Raw genomic sequence first — 21170 nt, 5'->3', positions numbered from 1 at the left:
GGTCCGAGTGAATCCGTGACGATATGGCAGCTTTGCGTGGGGATGACAGTATGCACGCATTTCGCTTACAAGTACGTAAATGATTTTATATGTAATAGGATTTCTTCTGCGCTTTGATCCACCAAAAGTGCAATTAGTTGCGTAATGGAAATTTTATAATATAATACATACTGTGACTTTATTACTTTTTTCTGAAAATGATCCAATCTCACGCATTCTTTTTAATGTAATTACGCCTTGTGCAATTTGGATAGAATTTCTTTGATTCAGATAAATTCTTTAATCACGCAATATACGAATATCTACACACCGCCAGACATCAGATATCTTAAAATGATCCGATTTTTTTCATAAACTATACTTTAAGACAAAGATTTGTATAAATCGCATCTCCAAATCACACCTTTTTCTAAAAATGATATCTTGATGAAATACCCACTGTTTCTGGTCTGAACTCCCCTTCCGCTTCCAGCCTACAGTGATATTCGTGGGGATTCCTAGGTGATTTTTTGACGAAAGTAATATTTTAATTCCCGCCAATGATCCATCTATTTTCAGAACCTCGTGGAATTTCATCAGTAAAATATTTTCTTTCTAAAAACAAATTACTAATTTACAACTATCTGTCGAACACACACACACAAAAGTGAGATTTCGTGAACACTAATGTAACACTGTCCGTTTAATCCAAATTACCTGGTAGCCTCTGATAGTTTATTGGTGTACTAGTCCCTTTAATAAAACCCTGATACACATTGGTACACGCTTACTCCCCCAAATACCTCAGAAGTGGGTCGACTCTAATAAATAATGATATATTCCGCCGATCTGTTTACTTCAGTAATATAGGGATCATATATACCCTGTATGCTCTGGCATCGACCATCTGCTTTGTCCCCCAATCCCGCCAACATTTCGGGACGGTATTAATGAAATGAGTTTACTGGAATCTTTTGGTCTCGTTTTCATACGTCATATGGTTTCCATAACTACGCCTGTGCCAGCATCTTTGACGGTCCCCATCCCGTGGGAATGTTGAACATTTCGCATTCCGCCATCGTTCTTGGTATGGTTACGTGTTTTTATTAGCCATAATATCCCACAGACGACTTTATAAAGAAATGTTACATCATCAAATGAGAGCTGGTGCTGTCATTAAGGAACACAATGGAGATGACAACACACATGATTTCTTGAATAAATTACACACTGAAGCTTAAACTTCAGCAACAAACTATAAAAAATAGATTTTCTGACAAGAATGTTCTGAATATAAACCATGCCGTTTGTCAGTGTTAGTAAATCTACATCACTACAGATTAGATCTGTATGATAACTAGCTCTGTAGCAAATTTCCGATTATCACCATGGTACGTTTGGTGTTGGAATCCATTGGGATATACTGGTTTCCTCATCATGATCAGATGGAGCGTGTCGGTAAGGCAGGGATATGTAACAGTTTCTCTCGCCTATATACTTAACAACAAATGTACGAACAGCACAACCTCAATGGGTGGCTTTTTATCAATGAAACAGCCAGAGCGCTCTTCCCCCACAACTGATATCTGTTTTGGTATGTTTTTCTGGGTATATGGTTTATTTGACCAAGCTTGTGAGAATACAAAGCGCAAACCACTGCTACTGCCATTGGTAAGCATGAGAGCTGAAGGATCTAAGTTACAAATGTTTCAAGTGTGAACATCATGGTGCATTCCGTTTTGTTTCGACGTGATACTTTTTCCGTGGACCAATGAGAGTCCACGGTCCATGCGTATACATATAGGTGACGCTTTTTTTTATCATTCACAAATAACAAATAAATTCTAATGTTTCTTTTAGAAATCTTTATTCAACAGGCAATAAATCAATAAAAATTGAGACGCTCGACAAACTGTCTGTAGGTCAAAACCTCTGACGTGCACATGACGTAATTGGTGGTGAACGTTCGCTGTTTTTGCTGACAGCAGTCTTAACAAATGACGTTACAATGTCCCTAGGACTACGTACACTTGTGGTCCGTGATTAGGAATTTGAATAAAAGTTTTGGATTTCGGCACAGTTAAGCCATTAATCGCGTAATATTTGCTGGCAGACGACACTGGACATAAAATCATGTACATTTGTGGGTAAATTTGGCAGAGAACAGAAGCATTTCGTAAATGTTTTCGTGGCTTAATCTGATAAACATTGCATTCTCCACCAACCTATAAACATAACAGCCCAACAATGGTGATCTTATTACCCTCGTGGCTCCCTTCAATAGGGCGACACATCACTGTAATACAAACCTTCGTTTTATCTCTCTCGATACGAACATGACCCTATGTAATGCGTTAATTTCACAATCTCTTTGTCTTGTAGCCGATTTTAAGTAGACTGTATTTGTTGTGAAAACGATCGGAGAATAATAATGTTTTGACACCTCAACACCTAAATGTCAAATCGGTCATTATTTTGTTTCCATTTTCATACAAATCCAGAGAATTTAAACTGTTTACCCATTTCAATGGGAAATATTTCTATTTTCCAACCTAACCCAAATTCCTGAACACAAGACCATATCTATATGTAGGTAGACTTCTTTCATACATTTAGATAAGCAAGCAGGCTCCAATAAAGGGCAACAGTTCGTCAACGTCAAAACTTCTACTCATTAAAAGGCACTTTTTCTTGTACAAAATATATAAATATACATGTCATATCAGTAATTATTCATAATAAAAAATCTCATTTTGTAAGTTTTATAGTGTAGATTTTTGTGGTGAATTTTCCGGCAAGCTTTTTTCACTACAGATATGTTTACAAAATACTTACATTGCTTGAGAAACTGACAAGAACTCATCTTCATTAGCTGATTATCTTTGACAATATGTCTAAGGCTTAGGAAATACAATCCCATAATTACCAATGCTGTAAAACATCCAATTTTTAAAATAATTTCTAATGTCGATAATTTTTTAATATTAACAATGATTTTTTTTATTCTCTTTGAAATTCATTAAAATAATTTTAATAAAATGCATAAATCAGGTAATATTTTAATAGACAATTGACAAAAAACAAACAGGAATATTGTTTAAAAAAAGGTATTATTGCTGAGCTCAAGCGAAAGATGTGGCCTTGACCTTTCAAGCAAAACATTTGGCCTTGACCTTGACATACGCAAGCAATTCGATGGGACTAGTTCCAGATATGCCTGCAGGACAACCAATCTACATACGAACATGAATGAAAGACGTGAGAGCTTAATAACAGTTGATGCTTCAAGAAACAGGTGAGCATCTCATTTCCACACATGCGCGCGCACACACACACACACACACACATATATATACACATACATAACACAGAATCAATGTAAAGGTCAGCTCCATCTAATCTGCTTATCATGAAATCTACCTGTGCAATTGTCAAACAGGTATAACTTGTACCAGTGAGATAACATATACAAGGACAATTATGTTTTAACAATATGATTGTCCAAACTCGTTTGTTTTTGTTTCTTTTTGTTCGAATGAAGAAAAAAAACATATTGCAAGAACCAACACATTTCTAAATTGCACATTTCTCCTGATCAAGTCTTCTGCAGTTACAAATAAGGTGTTTCGGAATAATTATGGTACAAGTTTTATGATAAGTCGATTTGATTGTCTGACCAAAAATATTACATTATGCTTAACTGTAACTATGACATACTTGCTGAATTATCTTGTTCCCTTATATGAAATTGACATGTTTGTGACAGTAAAAGTAGGCTACCAAGTTCTATAGAGAACCTTCGTCAAGTTTTGTGGTTCAAATAAAATATCTTAAAAAAGGAATAGTTAGTTATACAGTAGCAGCACCATTTAATTACAATTATTAATTAAAAATGTTAAATAAAGATACTTGTCTAATTCCAGGGAGAGGAAAGAAGTCGTGGATAAGAATCACTTTCGTGGTGACAGATGTCCGCGGTGGAAATTGACTAGGTAAAGTTAGGATGGAAGGGAGGTGGGGTGGGGACAGTCAAAGGGAATGGGTGGGGAATATCATGTTTTTTACCCTTCATTCCCATCACTGTAGGATTGAGGGGAATATGGAAAAAGCTGAGAGCATGATACAGAGACATGAGAAGATATGGAGATAATCTGGTCAGGCCAAATCAAATTGAGGGACAAAAACGACTATTAATACAAATCTATCCATCAACACCAGTTTTGTTCAAAATGAAAAATAAGAAATTGTATAAGTCCTTAAACTGCTGTTACTGAGAGAACTATATTCAATTTGCCTGGCGTATATTATGCAAAGACTTGACAAGCCAGATTTATTGTAATCTGATTGGAGGTGGTTTGTGTGGTATGAGGAATGATTCAGTAAAATATGTTCGAGGTCGCGATCCAGAACGATGTAAAAAATTCAGTACCATGCCTTATAATTGCTATCATAGTGGCATGTCAATATTCTACTAATTATCTAGACCTTTCTTTGTCAAAAAAAAAATCATAATTATTCTCTTAAGTAGTACACCTTGTTCAGGTTTTCAACACCTTTGTTAATTAATTCAAGACTTGTCACGCTTGTCATGAGAACCTGTTCATCAAATGGACCAAGGATTGGGCAAAGTACCAACACTTGCCAAGACAAAGCCACACTGACAGGATAAGGAAATATGGTTCTGTGATAATGGTGATCATACCTGTATCAGGCTTTCATGTGAGGGAATAGGGTATGTGACAATGTTAAGATCCATATCAGTCGTCCTGATAGCATAAAATAGTCCGAGAAGTTAAAACGAACATCAAAAATTTGATAAGAGTCCGATAAAAACACTGCCACAAGTCATATTAGAATACCTAGATCTAATAGGCAAGTTAGGTAGAAACAAAGCTCCTTTAGATTACCCGCTTGTTAAAAGGTATTCTATTCTAGACACTAGGACTCCAAAAATACAAGTCTGTATTATGACAATTGTTATAATGAAACTGCATACCATACATTTTCACACGCATTTCCCATGCCAAATGACCCTAAAGGTTGAACAACATTATCAATAATCAAATCTCTTTTTCCTTTTTTTCTAATTTTGAAAAGATTTTTCTTCTACACCATTAACTGATTTCCTAAAACAAGAAAGGTAGCAGGGTAGTAAATATGTCACAAGTATTTGAAAAGCGCTACATAATTGTTTCTTTTGTGATGCCAGAATTATCTATAATCTACATGGAAACAATTAAGATGGATGCATAACTCACAACAATGGCATAATTTGATCTGTAAAACACACAGCCCAAAAAATATCACTTGAGCCCAATACATTAGCACACCACAATGGATGTGCAACACCCTTCATTTGTGACAAAAGATTCTCCTGTTTAATTTCAGTAAAATCATCCTCTATCACTGTAGCAGACATCAACATTGCATGACTCACACACTCCTTGTTAAAACATGCAAATTTGTATGAGCATGTGTTCTCTCTTTCGCTCTCTCTCAATGATAAATTAATTTATGATCGTACACAATCAACCTGCCTAAAAAAGCGACTTCATCTGTCTTCTGTTTTGTGAGTCAACGACAGTTGACAGTTCGTCAGTGCTATCATGCAAACTGCGGCCTGCACTGACAGACAGAGACTCATCACAATCTCTGTAGGTGTGTATACATTCATTACTTCTAAATGACCGATACACAAATCACCTGTAGCGGCAGTCTGGTGAATCTATCATGTGTCACACAATTTGATTAGCCAAAGTCTGTATTGCAATATTGCAGGATTGAACATCATGTGTCTGTTGCAAATCTGTGCACATTATTTCATTTTCAACAAATCCTTGAATGACAATTGAATTCTGCTTTCCATGCAATCCAAAACTACTTTACATAAAACAACAGAATCGTTTCCATCCTGTCCTTTTGGCACAAGGCTTGCCCGACACCATTGGTGGTGGCGATTGTTCATGTTGCTTTTTGCCCTTTTTCGACCTCCGTGAACTTTTTGTCCTTTTAAGAGGCCCTGTTAGTTTAAGGGCAGACAGTAATGCTGTGTCAAAGACTTCCTTGAGGTTTCTCTGTGTAAGTGATGAACACTCAATATAACTTGCCCCGATACGCTCAGCAAGTGCCTGTGCTTCCGATTCTGGGATTGGTTGTTCTTTGTAATGGGCAAGCTCGATCAGAACTTTGACATCATTGCGAAGGTCACACTGTGTCCCCACCAGAATAATTGGTGCCTTTGGACAATGTTTTCTCACTTCTGGAACCCACTTTTCAGAAATGTTGTGAAATGAAGTTGGTGTGACAACACTAAAACACAGGAGGAAGACGTCGGTGTTTGGGTAGCAGAGCGGCCGCAATGAATCAAAATCATCCTGAAAGAAAGAAAACTTGATATTACATATCTAATGGAAAAATTCTTTCATCAAAATTTGAAACAAAATATAAAAAATTAGTTTCTAAATGATTGACAATATAAATATCATCCTCATCAAACTTTCACAACAAAACACTTATTTAAGATTGACAAATGTCAAAATATCCTTCATAGAACAAGATGATTCATATGAAAAGAACAAATTTTCAGTATGTATGTAGATATGTATATATTCCTACAGTATGAAGTTTAACATGACATGTCAAGGTTAGTTAAAATTTGGCAGCAAGTTTCTTTATTTCTTAATGTCAATCCAAACTTATGAAAAAAATCCCATAAGTTTTTATACTTCAAATTACGGAAGTTCAAGGCTGGTTAAATGTCGACAGATTTCATCCTGGATAATTGTAGCTTGCATAAAGTTGGCAGCTGATTCTAAAAATCTTTTTTAAATTGAGTGTTATACAATGTAAAGAAAAACAAAGTGCTGATATGTTTCAGAAACTCTGACAGCTCCTATACAACTATCATCTGGTTCTGATAACTTAACCGACATGTCACATGGTAATTTTCAGCTGGATTATCTGACACTTGGGGTGTAATAATCCCACCTTTTTCTATAGTCTTATGAAACAAACCTTGAAAACCGTGCCAATTTATAATCATCCAAATTTAGGCCATCTTACAAAATTTCTCTGTATACTTTGCAGATTTTTTCCATAGCAATTGGAGGGTGTTTTATAGTGTCAAGTTATATCTGTGTTTTTATATGGTTTTTTAAAGTTTATACTGATTATCAGATGAAAGCCTATCTCTGTTGGCAAGGAGCATGCCAGCTGCTGAAGCTGGGACCAAGGTTAACGACTAAAAGATACTTCTAACAGCATATAAGTATTCTTGTTTTGATATACGAAATTTTGCCAGCTCTGCATGCGTCCCCGAGAGATGGAGTGTGAACTTCTATATGTACTACACTATAAACACATCCGCTAACAGAAATATCTGTGCCAGCTACTCTCTAGCCAAAAGATTTATCAAGACACAGCATCGCTAAACAGATGGGTAGTATATTTATATACATACATAACAAAAACAGCAAAACTCTGGAGGGATGATGACTCAGAGGAAACACTCACAATCTTACACTTATCGAACCCCAGAATCATTAAATCTCATCAATTCATTTTTGCACTCACTCATAAATAAATGTGATGAATTGTGCATTAAGATATGTCAATTTAGTTATTTGTGTCTGCTGGATAAGAAATAATCTGCCATATATGAATGTTTTTAATTGCTTTCTTGGTACAAAAACACTGCTGTTCATGCTGTTCTTTAAAATAACCTAGTAGCATGTTATCAACAGATGAACTGCCATTCTCTATCAATCCACGGAGCAAAATTTTCAAAGCCTTGTCATTTCATTATCTGGAGAGATACACTTACAATCTGTATCAATTTCATTAACACCTTAAGATTAATTTCAAAATATTCTTGCAAAAAAAAATACCTGAATACCTAACAATTAATAGAAGAAGGGAAAAACGACAAAAAGGAGAAACAAGAAAATGTTTGGTGTTAAAGCTAAAATATAAACAGGTTTAGCTTGTTATTTGTGCACGACAAAATTCTCTACATGACTAATTCAACATCTCTCTAAGGATCAGCCATCATGAGCCAAACCTCGCATTGCCAGGTACTGTATGCGAGAGCATATCTATGTTTTTGTGTAGGATTCTGGGAGACCTGGGGGTTTTCACGACAACAAACATTAACACAACAAATTCCCTTGTCTCTGGACCAACAGGAAATGATCATAAGTAAGAGGCTGCAGCTTATTACAATGCAGCTCCTTGACTCCAGGTCCCTACAGGAGGTAGTGGGGACATGGCTGTATGGCTGTGGAAAGATGGAGGGCAGGGGAGACTGTTTGATAAGTTTAACATTTTGACACAAAAACCCTTTATCCAGTACCAAAATGAAAATAGTTTTAATATCAGCATCCAGAGCTGTTTGATAGTCTACAGGATGTTTTATCAATGTTAAAAATAATTTACCATACCATTTCACATCAATATTGCTATATCAAAAGTTATGAACTTTCTGTTTTTCTCTTGATTAAATCTTATGAACTATAAATCCATTCCTCTTTTTCACTTTTCAGGTAAAAATGTATGTATCTAGTAATCTAAAATACCTAAGATTTCATGAAAACCTTGTTTAAAGGTATTCCACAAGATATAAAATAAGCTTTACTGATTAGGACCACGAACAATCTTCAGGAGGTGATTACAACTGTTCTTATGTAGTAGTCCATTCCATAGAGTCACAGTGAAAAAGAAAAAAAGGGGGAGGAGAGAGGTCACACAATTACAAGGTACCTGTTCTATTTAATGCTACCAAGATTTGCACTGTGTAGCATTTCATATGGTTTGTTTATGTTTAAATTCCCCTGGGGAAATTGACCTGTTAACAATAGCGGTGTTGGGTGCTTGGCTGTGTGGTCCAGTAGCCTACCACAATACCCCTACCACCGACAACAGATCTATTCCGGGTCTGTCAAATGCTTCAATGGATGAATACATGTTATATATCCATTGAAGTGAAATACCAAACCTATTAAATATGGTTTCAACGGGAAGTTTCCCTCCAGGTACAAATCCCCTGATTTCTTTTTTCTTCTTGTGTACAAACGTTTTTTGAAAATACATAATGTCTTTTTATAGGACTAAATGAAATTCTTGAGAAACAATATCTCTCATTTGTTCATACTGACATTTTTCAGTAACGAGTTCATGAAAAGATTCAATGCCCTTTCATTATCCAATAACTGTCAATTTATATATATATATTGCGTGTGTGTCGTATTCAAGTAATTAACATCCACAGTTTGATGATTGCCGTAAGCTTTTTGGTGATGACTCATAACACGACATTGGCATCAGTGGTAGGAAAATCACTGCCCATTTCCATATAAACCACAATGATACAATGGAACTGCTCCGTGTAGTTCCAATCGCCTATTCATGTACTCAAGATGTATCGATTGACAAGTACTGAAGCATTGCTCACAGCTGATAATGCATTCTTGTGGTTGTAAAATACCAAACTTATATTGCCATAAAGATCATTCAGTGTAGAAGAATGTGAGGACAATTTTACTGATTTTGATAATTGAATTTAGACCTAGTTATTTAGTAGTATATAATGGTTCTGTGACAAGCATTGAAGAGCTAAGAAACGCATTGTGAAATAATATCAAGCATTTCTAAACATGAGAACCTCATTCCTGAAAACCAACCCATTTTTGTACAAGACCATTTTCTAAATTCCAAGACCAACACTGGACACTAGAACCATTCAACTTGGATGGATTTATATACAAGTGCACAAATGTAAAGTTATAAACCATCAATGTGTATTTTAACCAAACTTTTAATTCACTTAATTGAATCAACAGTTTGACAATGATCACTTATAGAAGATATCAAACCTAAGATTACTGTTATGCTCTTTATTAAAATCGCTAGACCACCAGATTTACTATCAATTTCAATTTTATTCAGAATAGCCATATTGTTAAAAAGACAATGTTCCACTATGTGTGATAACATCAACTATCTTTTATATGTGATGGAATATAAGCTAATTGGTTGATAAAAGTATACTGTCACTGATTACAGAATAGCACAGTTAATCACTGTAGTCCTAGGATAAGCTTCTCAATGTTTACCTAACTGTAACCATTTTCAACCACAAAACTGTACTTCAGCAAATATGAAATTTGTTAAAAAGTTGGAAAAGTCTTGGATGTTGAGAAGCCTTAATTCAGACACAAAAGAGTTGTATTGTGCCAGAAAAATGTCTGTTTAATAACACAAAGGAAGGAAATGACTTAATAAGTGTAAAAAGAATTCTTTGTAATAGGTTTATTTCAAAATAAATTCAATATTATGAAACAAAGAAGTGTGTGAATGCTAGAACAAAAAATAGAATTTAAACATTTGTTTTAAATTTTCCTGTAAAGCATTGACAGGTAAAAGCTAATTAGTAAAATGGACAGGTGTGTTTCAGAAAAGTGTGTCTCACGCTTGATGACAATTGATGTTGGCCTGAAGCCCCTAATAAAGATCTGTGTGACCTTATTTGACCTTTATATATATACAATGTATTGGCTGGACCCCTGAGGGAACCAGTTTTAATTGCCGTCATTGGCCGTCATCATAACATCAGTCACATGGACTTGATTGATGGTCAGTACACCTTCACACTTAACCAATACACTGTGGATCCCACCCCCCAGACCACTCACAGAGAACTTTGTGAGATTGATTTCTGAGGGAAATGCTGTGTTGAAAACAGAAACACTCTTTCATCTATTTTCAATAGAATCCTCAAAAATTCAAGGGTAATGATCACTATCTAAATTTCAAGCCAACAGTACTTTTCAATCACACTTTGAGAAAAACAGCAACCTGATCTCTGTATCAAGTTCCTTGCTTGGATATGTAAGAAATGTTCTTGTAAATATCAGGTTAAGCTGTTTTATGTATAAAAGATGACTGCTCTACATCCTGAATCAGGAGATATTTACTAGATTGTGTCGATGCCAGCATCAGAGCCTTATACCACCAAGCAATGCCTCAGCATCATCAACAATTCTCAGTACAGTCAGATTTGTATCATGCTCGTATCCGAAACATGTCTAAATTTAAAACAAGATCAAGTAAACTTAAATTAGGTCACTGTTATATCAACCCCAAAGAGAGACATGAATGAAGTTAAATCTATCAAAGAAAAACAATTTTACAAGACGTTGTGGCTAAGAAAAACAAACATATACCAGCAGGATTACTGAAGACATCTTGTTAGGTTTTTCAAATCCAGGAAAGCTTTATAGCAAATCAAGTTTTGAGGAGACTGGATGTAGACAGAATACTTAGCATTAAAAAGGATTATCGTGAGATTTCTCTCAGTTTTATTTCCTCCAGGAAATCACAATTTTGATAAGAAGGAATTATGCATACTGGATAACTATCCAGAACATTTGAATGTGGTTTCCATCCAAATCCAAGATACCTTGTACTAACATTGTTTCAATCTCAAACAATCTTAAAAAAAATTGAAGAATAACATTTGAAATAGCGGATGAATCATATCGGGCAATAATCTATGGTTTTAAAATCCAACAGCTTGAGGGACATTTAATAAAGCCCACAGTTACATAACTTTAAAACACAATAAAAACTCCACTTTGAAGGGATAATTCCACATCATTTCAAAAACTGAAATCCCAAAGCAAAATCTTGTGTTCGTAACATAAAATTATGGTTTGTATAGTGAATATATATTGAATGGCTGTTCGTTGAGGCCTGAACCTGGCTTAAACAGGTGTATTCAGTGTTTAATCCTATGTAAGCCTCTAAGAAAACAAAAGTAACTTTCTAAGGGATTGTCCTCTAGTACCACTTTTAACTTGGTACCACTCCGGGCAAATTTTATGCTTATGACACTCAAGTTGTTTTAATGTACCCTGGATATCACGGATAAAAATAAAAGTGGACAATAGTGACCAGGTCAAGTCTCTCATTGACCAAGCCTTAAACATCAACAGGACATGTAATGGTTCTGTCCCCGTGAACCTGTGAACTCACGTGTCTCAAAAGTTCAAGCAACTACAGGCGTTGGTAGGTCACGAGTGTTCTGGACATGACAACTGTCATTAACAGCAGAGGAGACAATCCACTTTTGCTATTTGCCAAATACTTTATTAAAAATTCAATTTTCAGTTAAATACTAAAGTTGTTTTTGAGAATTATGAAGTACAATTTCCACTATGCATGAATTTGTCTGAGAGGAATGAAATAATAATTGTTGAATTTGAAAAAAACTCATAACTATATTATATCCCAGTTTCCTGAGATTCTGTTGACATTCAAGAGAAAGCTCAGTGAGACTTACAAGATTCCAGATCTCTAGAAATCTGGACTCAGAATACACTTCCTAAAATAATTTACAGATGAAATAGTCGAGCATTATAAAGAAATTCCCAGACGTGAAGCAAGAAAGCCTAGAAAACAGATTCTGTTAAATATCTTCATTTTAAACGCATGGCAACTAGAAGAACCAGAATACTACATGACATTGATCAGGGTAGGTTATATTGCACTGGAAAGACATTTTGTACAATTCTAAGTGCAGACTACCAGCGGGTCCTCGATAACTCAATAAAATAAGCAGGATTTCTGCATTTCTCATCCAGACGGCTCCAGTTTTACATTTTACACTTGGGGCAGACTAATGGTTACTCTTCCAGACAGTTAACTTGGGACAGAATTGCATATTTTAATGCTTCAAGCATATTCATGATAAAGAAAAGCGTAGACGACTAGCAGACCTGGTATCTCGGATATCGATGAACAAATAAAAGCAGAGTCACAATTGATATAAAGTCTGTGTAGAACACCATGAGCCAGCTAATTTCAAACTGGAAATATTACAACACTGGAAGAATTGGAATTGGTTTTAATAAAAGCAGAGTCAGCAAAATTTGCTTGATCTTGATCCTGAGAATGTTTTATGTATTAAATGACATTTATAGATAATAAGACATTTATAGATAATAAGTAAACCTTGGGGTTTAAACTTCAAACAAATTTGAGGTGTTGGACACAGATTGGTCATTAAAAAGTCTGGTGAGGACACACAAGATGACCTAGGTAGTTTATCACCTGAGGTGAGAGATGACCACAACTTATCTAAGGCACAACAGTTGTAGAGACACAGTCCAATGACTTGCTGACCATTGGTCAATATAACTGACCTGTAACTACAGATACCTGACTGTCCAACACCTGTCTCTCCAGGTAAACATGAGGACAGAACCTAATTAGTCACCAGGTGAAGCCGTCCACTACTCAAGCCATCACTTTGTGTGAAGTGTTGTTCTGTGTCCATGCCAATCTATTTAAAGACATATTTATTATCTAGGAAAAACTTTTGACACTTGAAACCTCATACTTTCTGACACATGTTTAGGTGAGGTGAAATATTAGTTTCCTTGTCAAATAATCAATGTATCTGAAGGATAATATCAATTTTAAATACTACATTCTATATCGCAAGCCAATTCTTATTTCCACTGAAATGCATCTATTTTGCATTAAAAGATCAGACAAGATGGCAACTTGGTCGGGATTTGTGTAACACTTAAGTATTTATGAATAATGTGTGTGGTCATATGTACTTGTAACCAGAGTAAGTAATTACACTGTAGTTAAAATATTGATTTAGTTTCTCCAGAAAATAAACACCTTTGTATACTTGTCATTAAATTCAGTTGTTAAGAAAAAAAATAAAACGGTTCAAAAGTTTACACTGGAAAAAATATGTTTTCACTTTCAATTTTCACACTAGTATATGTGGCTTGTCAAGTGGCTATAATTGGTTAAATAGCAAACAGCTAGCCGAAGGCTACATCTATATAATCGATGACCGATATAACCTAGTATTAAAGGTCAGCCTAAGGTACTAACACTTCATGGACCAGTCAGTACCAGGCAAAGAAGTGGACAAAAACACTAAGGTAAACAGGTTGGAGTGGTCAAATGTATTTATCAGGATATGAATCAGATGGACAATGTCCGTGTATCAATTTTGATACTGGTACCAAATACCACACTTACAGTAAAATTTATGTAACCCTGGTAACATACTGGCTGCAATGTATCACTCAGATTGGTTGAGCATCAGACTAGGAACCAAGGGGTCCCAGGTTCAAATCCCAGCGGAGGCAAAGAAATAATGACCTCTGTTACATTGGCGCCCAGGGTTACATTGATAAAATCAAATTCTGTCCAAGTTGTTAAATATATATTTATGTTTACGATAAAAGCCAGAAAAAGACATTCCTTTCCAGAAAAATTAGCCATATACTCTGCTACCATTATCTGAATTCTGAACTTTTATTAAAAAAATATCAGTTGATCTTGAAATTACATGAAATATGAAAGACAACCTGAAGGCAATAAAGAAATTGATGATGACCCGAGATTTCTGACATATAACGTTTTTTAATAGGGAGATTTTTCATCTGATAACCCTGTAGCCTATTAGGGACCTTTTACTGTGTTAAGATGACTGTAAATCTTGACCTGAATTTGAAGGAATTTCTTGGCAAACTTTCCACATAACCGACTTAAAAAAATGTCAAACCGATGGAAAGAATAATTTAAAATCAATGAAAACTTGAAGGCCACAGTGTTATATTAAAGAATTGCTGCTATTCTTGAATGGAATATTAAGTTACAATATTACCTAAATATAGTTATATTTCATTCGAATCCTGGTATATACCAGTATATCGGTGAGACAGCTTTTTGTATGGTAGACTGTGGTGTATTCTAGAGTACAGCCATATACACCTGTCCAGCATACCTTAATCACAGTTAAAGAGGTAAGAAACCAGATTTTATTCCCAACTAAGCTAGGCGTGTCCAAGGCTGAAGTTGGTCGTGGGGTAGATATAAACATATGTATATACGGTCGTCGCTGAGAAAGTTTGCCAATATAACAAAGACACATTATCTCGCTAGCCTATTATACAGAGCTAATGAAACCATTGGCTAGCGCCCAAATCAAGCAACAGCCTTGTTTAATACTTTCTTTTCCTAACCTATTCCATACTTGTATATATAAATACACAGAACTCACTGATTTGTGAACAATTTCATTGCATGAAGTTTATTTTAATGAGTTAAAACCCATTTTTTTTTCGGTTAAATGTCTTAGATCTAGGACATGTTTAAAATTTATGAAACAAGCGATGAGAAAAAAGTCTGGTTTTAAAGTTTAAACTTTTGCCCCGTCTCTTGATCTCCCTTCTAATTTTATCATTTCCTCTTTTGTTTCTCTCTCTGCCCCACATTTTCCTCAAACTGAATTGTCCAAACAAACAATGAGATGATTATCTGTGATTTTTGTAAGTGTGTTGTGTCCTTGTTTAAAAATTTTTCAAACAGAACAACAACTGGCCCTCCACACGCCATCATTAGAACGGACAATTTGACATAAAACTTCCAACATGTAATGAGAAATGTAATGATGCTTAATTAGAGGGCTATCCATACTTAACGATACACTGGAATTTTTAACGAACACTATTTAATCCTGTGAGAGAAAATAGGTTTGCTTGTTGACATGACTGCCACATTTTGTTTGAAAGCCGTTGGTATGTAAAATCATATTGATTTGTCATTCATACCATTGTAAATGACAAAGACTTCAGAATTTTAGCTTACATGGTTTTGCTTTAAATAGTATATCAGTTGCAGACTTACTGAACTGTGATATACATACATACATCTGTGTATCGAGTGACATTTACAATGTTAATTTAATTAAATGTACTCCATTATCAAATGCCACAAGTTAATGGATCAATTTGAATTTGATATCAAAAGCACACTGAACAAATAATCTGTTATGTTGGGAATGTCTTTTTTATCTGTAAATCACATTAGCACCACAATAGATTTATATGAACTTCACAAAAGATTCCCCTCAAGTTATTTCTTCATGGTGAACTTGAATGTGCAATGGTTGAAAAAATCTTTATGGGACAATTTTTTCCTCACCAGTGAATCATCAAGTAACAAACTTTTACAGACAAGTCAATTTTCAAATTCACTGAGGTTTTGTCGTGACTTCTATCGATACCATGGAAACAAGCATTTGTCAAGCTCCCGTACATAATTAGGAGGCTACCTTGTTGAATTGTATAGTTTGAAAGGTAAACACCCGGTCACCATTGTGAAATGAGTCATACTGTTACTGCTACCATTCTACACCTGTACTCAAACGGAATAACCGCACCCAATTAGCAACGTTTAATTTTTCAAAATATTTCCCTTATATTCAGATAATATTCAGCCAGTCATGTTCTATGACATTACATGAAAATCAATGACGATTTTCTATCTCATTAACTCATAAAGCCAGTCTGATTATGTGTGATGTCTCGTGTGATTACAATCATTCAAATGCACTTAACATGTCTGTATCACATCTCTGTAAGGACTGGAGATTTCTTTAATTGTTTTTAGAAATATTCCCTATTCCCACAATCTGTTGCCATCATTATCAATAGTCTTTAATTTTTATCTTTCGTTATACAACAGTAGCAGATGGACGATGGGACTGACCGACAAAATCTGTCAATAGGTACGAGTAGCCTAAACATGAGTCACTAATGTATAAATAGCATTTCGGCTCTTATATACATATGACCATACAGGGAAAGAGACAAAGACTGCTTACGAAGCATGATTACAAATGTTGTTTGCTAATTTTGGTCACGGTTTGATATAGGGGCAGGGCACCTGCTCCGAACAGGTAAGTGTGAATCATCTGATTACACAATGTCAGCTGATTGTGTATAGGTGTAACGTGTTATCAACTCACCTGGCCAGCGGTATCACAAAGCTGCAGTCGAACTGGGGATCCGTCTACTGTCACAACAACTGTCAAAATAATAAAGATAAAATTCAAATAACAACTGTGTAACTAATATTGAAATAAAAATTTGCAAGAAATGCACGGTTTGTCTTGGATTAAAGCATTAAAATATTTGCAAATCCAGTCTATGATATCGACAGCAGTATTTTAAACTTTCTTGGTTTCATTCTCTTATCTGACCTTGGTTACATAACACAACTTTGAATATTTTATTTATAAAAATATGATGTCACCAGTATATATACTTATCAGAAACAGTGGGTCTTGTTTACAAAATACGTCAGGCATAGAAGAAATTCGTACCCTCTATTATCACCTTGTTTACTTTATACCTGTACAGGTAAATTACATTGTTGATCTGCTATTTATAATCTCTATCAGATAGACATTAATAAACCTGATGTCAAGTCCCCTCTTTGTTTAGTAAATACACTGAAACAGTGGTCAGTTTGTCCAGTGTCTCAAGATTTTTATGACTGTCCAAAGAATTTTCAGTCCTGACGCCTCAAGTCTGACAATCTCCCTAAAATCCTCCTTGTTATATTTAGCCAACTGTTAACACTTGGCCAAATTTGTCTTTAACAAATATACCCACATCAATAAAATGCTGGTAAATTTGTGTGGAGGAGATATACACTATAAATCTCGCGTCACAAAAAGGAGATCTTACTTCTGCTTCCCAGGTTTGTTTTTCAAGGAGAGCTCATTTTAAGTGTTTGTAGACTTCAGAGAGACGATTTTTAAATGGCAGGTTTATATCAATGAATTCGTGTATAAAGTAAATACATAGTGAACAGGGTCTTTTGTGAAATGAAATCATTCATATTTAAAGCGTTACGATCTATAAAACCAGAGATCTTGTTTACCTACCTATACAAGCAGTGTCTACCTACAAAAAATGACCTAGATTCAAGACGTATTCAGGAGTTTTCTGAATGAATTAAAACTTTGAATGTGATATTGGAAAATTTTATCGTCTACACATTGGGAGCGAAGTTACACTGTAATCATTTACAAACCAAAATACACTACTATTAAACTGAGGTAATTTATTTTTCTTAAAAAATTCAACTTCTGACAAGTAAAAATGATAATTTTAAAATACAACTGACTTATTTATTTTTCATTCGTTAGTTAAACTTAACCAATCTGGATTATTTAGGTCAGTTGAACATGTCATGACTTTTTACCTGACAGGGTTAATAAAAAACCCCTTCCTACTCAGGTAATTATTCTAATGAGCTACACAGGTAAACAGTGGTGTATATTTCCTTTTAGTGTATTTAGCCACCAGGTGTTTCTGATAAGTGGCCCAATTGGTGCCCCACCCCCTACTAATGGACATCTATAAGACAGAGTGTTAGAAATCAGAGGTTCGGTCTAGGATTAATTATCCACACCATTATCTATCTTACTTCCCTTCTATCTCTAGACTATCATATTCTATTTACACAGTATCAAAAACACTCCCTATAAAAGGAAACACTAAAACCAGTGAAAATTACTTAACTATAGTTTTGTAAAAATTCAAAACTGTAAATTATCTATTTTGAAGTAAAAATATTTGTAGTCCATTTCCCAACCCCACCTCCCAAAAACTATAGGAGCCCTTTGAATGGTAACAAAAAGTTTGGTTGTGACAGTTTATGCAGTTCTACTTACATAGATATACCCTACAATAAAATCAAGCATGATATACAATATGCAGATACATTGTTCAAAAAGTATCCTTTCAGTGAAATCAGTATGTATGTAAGCAATTTTATATTGTTTTATCTTCTATAACAGGAAATAAGCTAGGCGTTTTCTGTCTCTATACATATACCTCAAGTTCTATAGAATAAAATAGGTACCTCTGCCTTGGATACAAGGTCCTCTCGCTTTTATTTATTTATGAAATGTTGTATTAATAGAATCCTTTGCCAGCAGCTGTAACCTCTGAGCTAGGCCATGGATGCTGGTGCTGGCTCAAATGACACCTAATACACATGACTTGCAGTGGGTGCTGCCAGCATCTCAAGCCAGCTCTCAGACACCACAAGGTCTGGTTCTCAATGTTTACACAAATCTTATCTAACCTGGAACCACTTCTAAACAAATGTGACCCAGACAAACACTTAAACATATTTCTGAAAATAATTAGCATATTTCAAAATTTAATTAGTATAATGTTCCTTTGCTGCTCTTTATGTAAATTAAAAACAGCTGATTCACACAAAATCTGTTTTCTAGTCAAAGGTGAGTACACCCCTGTATAAATGCACTGTAGACGAAATAAAAAATTACATAACTTCACAACTAAATCTACATGTAATTATCGCTGACTAAAGTCCATGCTATACATTTAAGTGATTAAATGTACCAACACTATTGTAATCTGTTATGTAACTATAGTTGTACAACAGGTCGTGTAATGTATTTTAAAACAACCTACATTAATTTTTACACCAAACAAGAACACTCTAACATCTTAGGGTTATAAGACAAACAACAATAGATATATACCTGTAACACCTGTGGATTTCTTACCTGCATAATTGTCGAATGCTGTGGGGGTGTATTCTGTAGGGTATCCGTTGGTCGTATAACTGACCACAAGGCTAGTTTTGCCTACGGCTCCGTCTCCTACTAAAACACATTTAATTTTCGTCTGGCCACATTCGTCAGGCTCCGGTAACAAATTCGTATTATGGTCCATCATTGATTGAGGAGGCATGGTCAAAAACTTGGTCAAAGGAAAAAATGATTTTAGTCTATCTACTAAAACTAAAGTTCAAATAGACGTAACGACTCCAAATATGTTTTCACGTGCCTGTACACTAGGTATATACAGTTTGTGTAAAACTTTTTTCACTTGTCAAACAGATGCTCGTATTAATATCATATCTGTTTCTGGTTAAAATCCCTGTTCACATCCTTACTCTGACAGCGCCGAGCGTGGAATGGCCTTGTACCTCGAGGAACGTCAATCTATGAATCATTGTGTCGCGGCTTCTGATTGGCTGAACGCTATGACTAACATTGTCGTTCATTCAAACCCCGTATTATATTTTCTATATATACCTGTGCGCTGTCGGCCTTACAGAAGTTTTCAACAGGTACTTTCAAGTACAGTCTTGGTCCATGAGAGCGGATGACCGAGTTCTTTGAAAACGTTCTCTCAACTACCTCATGTAACACACTCGTCCGAACAGCCATTCAAGTTTTTCTTTATTTACATAGCATATATCTACCTGGGCAAAGGAGATGACGTATTCTGAAACACGTGAGAAGCGAGACAGGTAGACATTGAGCAATAGTAATTAATTCATTTGTTACGTACATTAGGTTCACTTTTGAATTATAAATAGCTGGATTTGCACACCAGTCCTAATGTACATGATAACAGTCGTAAACCGGCTTAACTTTGATAAAATCCCTTCCGATACCACGGAGTAGTTTAGATCTACCACAAGCAGGAAATTATCAAATTTCACATGTTGTAAGCCTCGTGTTTACTTTTCACTCTATAACTCTGTTTCGAAACTGAAATTTTCCGTTAGCGAAGAAATGTCGAGTAAACAGCTGATAATTTATAAAGAATATTCAACAACAACTGAATATTTTTTTCTTTAAAACAAAAAGGAAGTTTTATACCGAAATAGGAAGTAGGATGTCTTTATTTGCCTATACATGAAACGTTGAATCGAGGTATGAAATGGGATTTTCATTTTTAAGAATTCAAATTTAGTTGCTGCCAAACCTGATTCACATAAGTCCGTTTCTAATAATGACTGAAAGTTGAATGATCAGTTTATCCAGAATATACTAACACTGTGCATGACTTTAGCAATTTAGAATTTAACACAACACCCCTATTTCCTACTTGAGGGGGTGGGGGAGTTGGGGATTTATTTAACGGGAGTGGGGATGGTGGGTGGCGGGGGGTGTTCAAATAGTATATGATACGTCTAGATCTACAGATCTACTAAGATCTACAAGTCAGACTATAGATGTTTGCTACAATATTTTTTTCGTGTTAAGGACTTGTATAACCTTGAGAATTTTTTACAGAGTTGTTTTCGTTCACGAAAAACACACGCCATTTTGTCAGAAGCAGGTGGGCAAAGAAATATTAGTTGTGGGAAACTTAGAAAACCTTCGACGAAAGGTAGGGAAATTTAGAGAGCAACGCCATATTATCAAAACCTATGATAAACAACCAACCCGGATAACTTCACACGTGTGTTCGTCGTGAAGAAATCGATATGTTTGACGGAAACTATGCTCGTATTGGTTTCAAGGTGTAAATAGCCATTTT

At 35.2% G+C, this 21170-nt stretch overlaps 1 protein-coding gene across 1 annotated transcript; it reads right to left on the bottom strand.

Moving 5' to 3' along the window:
• Nucleotides 1–1829: 1829 nt before the first annotated feature.
• Nucleotides 1830–19756, bottom strand: LOC132543519 (cdc42 homolog). The gene is made up of 3 exons (XM_060207030.1): nucleotides 19400–19756; nucleotides 16817–16875; nucleotides 1830–6353 (listed from the first exon to the last, which is right to left on the bottom strand). The coding sequence occupies exons 1-3, from the start codon at nucleotides 19584–19586 to the stop codon at nucleotides 5862–5864; spliced, it is 738 nt and encodes a 245-aa protein (XP_060063013.1). The 5' UTR covers nucleotides 19587–19756; the 3' UTR covers nucleotides 1830–5861.
• Nucleotides 19757–21170: the final 1414 nt, after the last annotated feature.

The sequence above is a fragment of the Ylistrum balloti genome, unplaced genomic scaffold (assembly GCF_031769215.1).
Source record: "Ylistrum balloti isolate Yb309-2 unplaced genomic scaffold, AGI_CSIRO_Ybal_v1 Utg369758, whole genome shotgun sequence".
NCBI lineage: Eukaryota > Metazoa > Mollusca > Bivalvia > Pectinida > Pectinidae > Ylistrum > Ylistrum balloti.
This window is presented reverse-complemented; position numbering and strand designations above follow the sequence as displayed.

Excerpts from the sequence above, each read along its gene's own strand:
- LOC132543519 (XM_060207030.1), bottom strand. The coding sequence starts at position 19,586 with ATGCCTCCTCAATCAATGATGGACCATAATACGAATTTGTTACCGGAG. Across the intron at positions 16,876-19,399 it reads AGCATTCGACAATTATGCAG|TTGTTGTGACAGTAGACGGA; the intron begins GTAAGAAATCCA and ends TTATTTTGACAG. Across the intron at positions 6,354-16,816 it reads TTTGTGATACCGCTGGCCAG|GATGATTTTGATTCATTGCG; the intron begins GTGAGTTGATAA and ends TCTTTCTTTCAG.